The sequence below is a fragment of the Martes martes genome, assembly GCF_963455335.1.
Source record: "Martes martes genome assembly, chromosome: 10".
Taxonomy (NCBI): Eukaryota; Metazoa; Chordata; class Mammalia; order Carnivora; family Mustelidae; genus Martes; species Martes martes.
The window spans coordinates 67,903,024-67,907,064 of record NC_137898.1 but is presented as its reverse complement, the minus strand read 5'-3'; the positions used below and the strand labels follow the sequence as shown (position 1 = coordinate 67,907,064).

General features: G+C 56.4%; 1 protein-coding gene across 1 annotated transcript; it reads left to right on the top strand.

The window, feature by feature from the left end:
• Positions 1-2,112: 2,112 nt before the first annotated feature.
• FAM181B (family with sequence similarity 181 member B) lies at positions 2,113-3,393 on the top strand (the record flags this gene model as incomplete). Its single annotated transcript, XM_080817127.1, has 1 exon — positions 2,113-3,393. The coding sequence occupies one exon, from the start codon at positions 2,113-2,115 to the stop codon at positions 3,391-3,393; it is 1,281 nt and encodes a 426-aa protein (XP_080673253.1).
• Between the last annotated feature and the right edge of the window lie 648 nt (positions 3,394-4,041).

Here is a 4,041-nt window from a genome sequence, read left to right as displayed (position 1 = left end):
TCTAATGATGGAAGACAAAATCCTGTGTGTAAGTTTAATGAAAGGTACATTATACCTGAACCACCTTAATTAAAAAAAAATAAAAAGTTTGATTCAGCTCTGTTGGCTTGGAGGTGTCTACTTCTCCTAAATGGAGAGTGCTCACCTGGCTTCTCTTTGGTCAGTCTGTGCCTTCAGGGTGCTCAAAAACCATCTTGCTACATCCTGAAAAATAAAACTTAGAGAGTTTTAATTGGAAAGCAAAAAAAAAAAAAAAAAAAGTTTTAAAAGAGACTGTCTGGATCTCCCTGAGGCAGACTCTGCATCTGAACTATCATAACTTAATTATTTGTTTATTTTTAAAAATTTATTCGTTTATTTTGGGGAGGAGGGAGAGAGAGAGAGAGAGAGAGAAGCTCAAGCAGACTCCCTGCTGAGTGAGGACCACAATCTCACAACCCTGAGATCATGAACTGAGCTGAAATCAAGAGTCAGTTGCTTAACCAACTGAGCCACCCAGGCGCCCCATCATAACTTATTTAGAGATTACTGTATCACACACTTATATGTCTTCTCTATCACTATGTCTTGATATATGTGATCTCATTGAATACTCATGAACACCCTGTGACAGAAAAGGCACATGAGGGAATACAGTCACCTTTTTGTGTCTTAGGGAAGTAAGGGGGAATACTCACACAGGGTATGCATGAGTCAACAGAGAAGGATTTTTCACAGGATGTTTCCTTTAAATGTGACAGGTGCCCCCATGAGGTGGGCGATCTTACCTGCATTTACTGTGAGTAAATTAAGGCAGAGAGAGGTTGGCTGGTTTGGTCAAAGTCATGTACTTATCAGAATATGGGTTTTAACCCAAATCACAGCGCTACTGAGTGGCGGAGCTAAGACAGAATGGGGAACAGAGCCATCTTCTCTGAATCATCTTCCATGGTCTACTATATTGCTCAGTTTCTCTACTCCACGCCCGGGTGAAATTGGGTCCAAGTGAACTTCAGAGCGATCCTTGAAATGCAACAGAAGTTCCAGGAGGACAACTTAAATGGGATGTAAGTAGGGGAGAGGTTCCCATCCATAGTTTGTCCTAAGGCACTGAAAGTTTTATACACACACAGGATTTGTGGGCCCTCTCTCAAGCACCAGCTGGCTTAGGGTAGTGACTCCATTGTCTTTGCCTCCTGCTCTCTATCTACAATATTAAAAGATGGGCCAAGTGCATGCCTCAGTTTACTATGAGCTAACTGTTACTTCTAGTAATAGAAGAGTATAATAGAAATAGGGTAGAAGAAAGAGCACCGGTCTCGAGAGTCCCGCAGAAAACTCCAGTTAGAGTCTTCGGAGCAGGTCTACGGCTTGAAGAGACAGCAGTTTCCTTCTCTCAACATACAGGTGAGGAGGAGCGGGCCAAGAGAAAGCACAGGTCCTGTCAAGGACTTAGGAATGGCTTCAGAGTTGAAATGGACTGGATGTGGCTTAGGCCAACTCACCAAACGTCTCTGAGGCTGTTTCTTCATTTGTTAGATGGTGATAAGAATATGCACTTATTATTAATAAGACGTACTGTTAAAAAGTTAATGTGATAATGTACACACACAGCCTGGCATAAGCAAGCCCTCAGTAGCTGGGGACTATTGTTACCAGAGCAGGGGGCTGAACCCACCTCTCCGGACTCTTGCCTTCTCAGCCTCAGGGAGAGTCTCCCGCGCCAGAGCGTGGTAGTACAGGAGCTGGAGTTGGAGGACAGGCCGTGTTATCCTCGGCTCTCGTGCTGCTGCAGCTGGCCAACAGAAACGTCGCAGGGAAACGAAGGGGTTAAAGTGATGAGCTTGAGAAAGCCCAGAAACCTAGAAGAACGACCCCCCTAACCCCCGCCCCCGGCCTGGCTAAATAAGCCCCTCCCCTCCGCCACCGGGGCGGTAGCCTCGCACTCCCTCCCTCCGCCCCTCGCTTACAAGACCTAATGAGCTCCCCCGCGAGGCCGAGCACCGAGCCCGGCGCGGAGCGAGGACACTGCGCCGCGCGCGCCGCGCGGGTGCGGGAGCCGGGCCTGGGTCGCAGGCGGGAATCGGCCGGGGGCGCACCGGCCGCGCGGCGGGCCGCCCGGGAGTCGCGGCGATGGCGGTGCAGGCGGCGCTCCTCAGCACGCACCCTTTCGTCCCCTTCGGCTTCGGGGGCTCCCCGGACGGGCTGGGGGGCGCCTTCGGAGCCCTGGACAAGGGCTGCTGTTTCGAGGATGATGAGACCGGGACACCAGCGGGCGCGCTGCTGGCGGGCGCCGAGGGCGGGGACGTGCGCGAGGCCACCCGCGACCTGCTCAGCTTCATCGACTCGGCGTCCAGCAACATCAAGCTGGCACTGGACAAGCCCGGCAAGTCGAAGCGGAAGGTGAACCACCGCAAGTACCTGCAGAAGCAGATCAAGCGCTGCAGCGGCCTCATGGGCACCGCGCCCCCCGGCCCGCCCTCTCCAGGCGCCGCGGATACACCCGCCAAGCGGCCGCTCGCCGCCCCGGGCGCCCAGACCGTCGCGGTCCCGCCCCACGGCAAGGCGGCTCCTCGGCGGGAGGCGTCGCAGGCCGCGGCTGCCGCCAGCCTGCAGAGCCGAAGCCTCGCCGCGCTCTTCGACTCGCTGCGCCACGTCCCCGGGGGCGACGAGCGGGCCGGGGGTTCGGTAGCGGCGCGGGTGGCCGGGCTCGGTGGAGCGGGCGCTGGGGGCTCGGGAGGGGACGCGGCCGGCCCCGCGGGAGGCACGGCAGTCCCCGGCGCCAGGAAGGTCCCGTTGCGGGCCCGCAACCTGCCCCCGTCCTTCTTCACCGAGCCGTCCAGGGCGGGCGGCAGCGGCTGCGGCCCGTCGGGGCCCGGCGTGAGCTTGGGCGACTTGGAGAAGGGCGCGGAAGCCGTGGAATTCTTCGAGCTGCTGGGGCCCGACTACGGCGCCGGCACCGAGGCGAGTGTCTTGCTCGCCGCGGAGCCTCTCGATGTTTTTCCCACGGGAGCCGCCGTCTTGCGGGGTCCCCCGGAGCTGGAGCCTGGTCTCTTTGAGCCGCCACCGGCGATGGTGGGGAGCCTACTGTACTCCGAGTCCTGGAGCGCCCCAGGCTGCCCTCCGACCAAGAAGCCGCCGCTGGCCGCCCCCCGCGGCGGCTTGACCTTGAACGAGCCCTTGCGCCCCTTGTACCCCACTGCGGCGGACTCTCCCGGCGGCGAGGATGCGCCCGGCCTTTTGGCGTCTTTCGCCCCCTTCTTCTCAGACTGCGCACTGCCCCCGCCCCCGCCGCCGCATCAGGTGTCCTACGATTACAGCGCGGGCTACGGCCGCACGGCTTACTCCAGCCTCTGGAGACCGGACGGGGTTTGGGAAGGGGCGCCCGGGGAGGAGGGGGCGCACCGGGACTGAGGGAGAGGTGCCGTTGCGGGTTTTGAGACTGCTGTGGGGAGCTCCCGCCTCCGGGTTTCTCCTAAGCCTAAGAACGCTGGAAAGTGCACGTGGAGATGAAACGGGGTTTTAAAATATTCAATTAATAAAAGAAACTTAAGAAAAAGATGAAGAGGAGTCGGGGGTTGTTTTAATTACAGCTTCAAGTGTTTAAAAAAAGAAAGAAAGAAAGCCAGAAAAAAGCCGTTGGTAGGTTCTTACTGGACCCGGCAACCAAGAAACCAAGCTGGGCTTTGGGAAATGGGGTGGGCATGGTGGAAGAGGCAAGCGGTGGCTTCTGTAGCCACCTGACACTCCTCCAACTTTTCAGCGAAAGGTCAGTGTGTTTAGTTTAATTGCCCCTTCCAAACAGTGCGCTGGTCCCTCCCTTTCCTTCCCCTTTGAGTGCATTATGAATTAAAGCCTATATTGAAAAGCCTGGAGCGAAGATACGTTATTGATTGGGGTGTTTTCTTCGAGGACGGTTTTCGCTTTGGTCTCCTTGCCTTGATGTGTTATTGAGGACAGGAGGCCAGTGGTCCACCGCTGACCTCCTGTGTGCTGGTCCTTGTGCGGGGGACTCTTCTCTGACGCCAGAAGTGTTTTCTGCTCTCTCCTTCTTCCCATCTC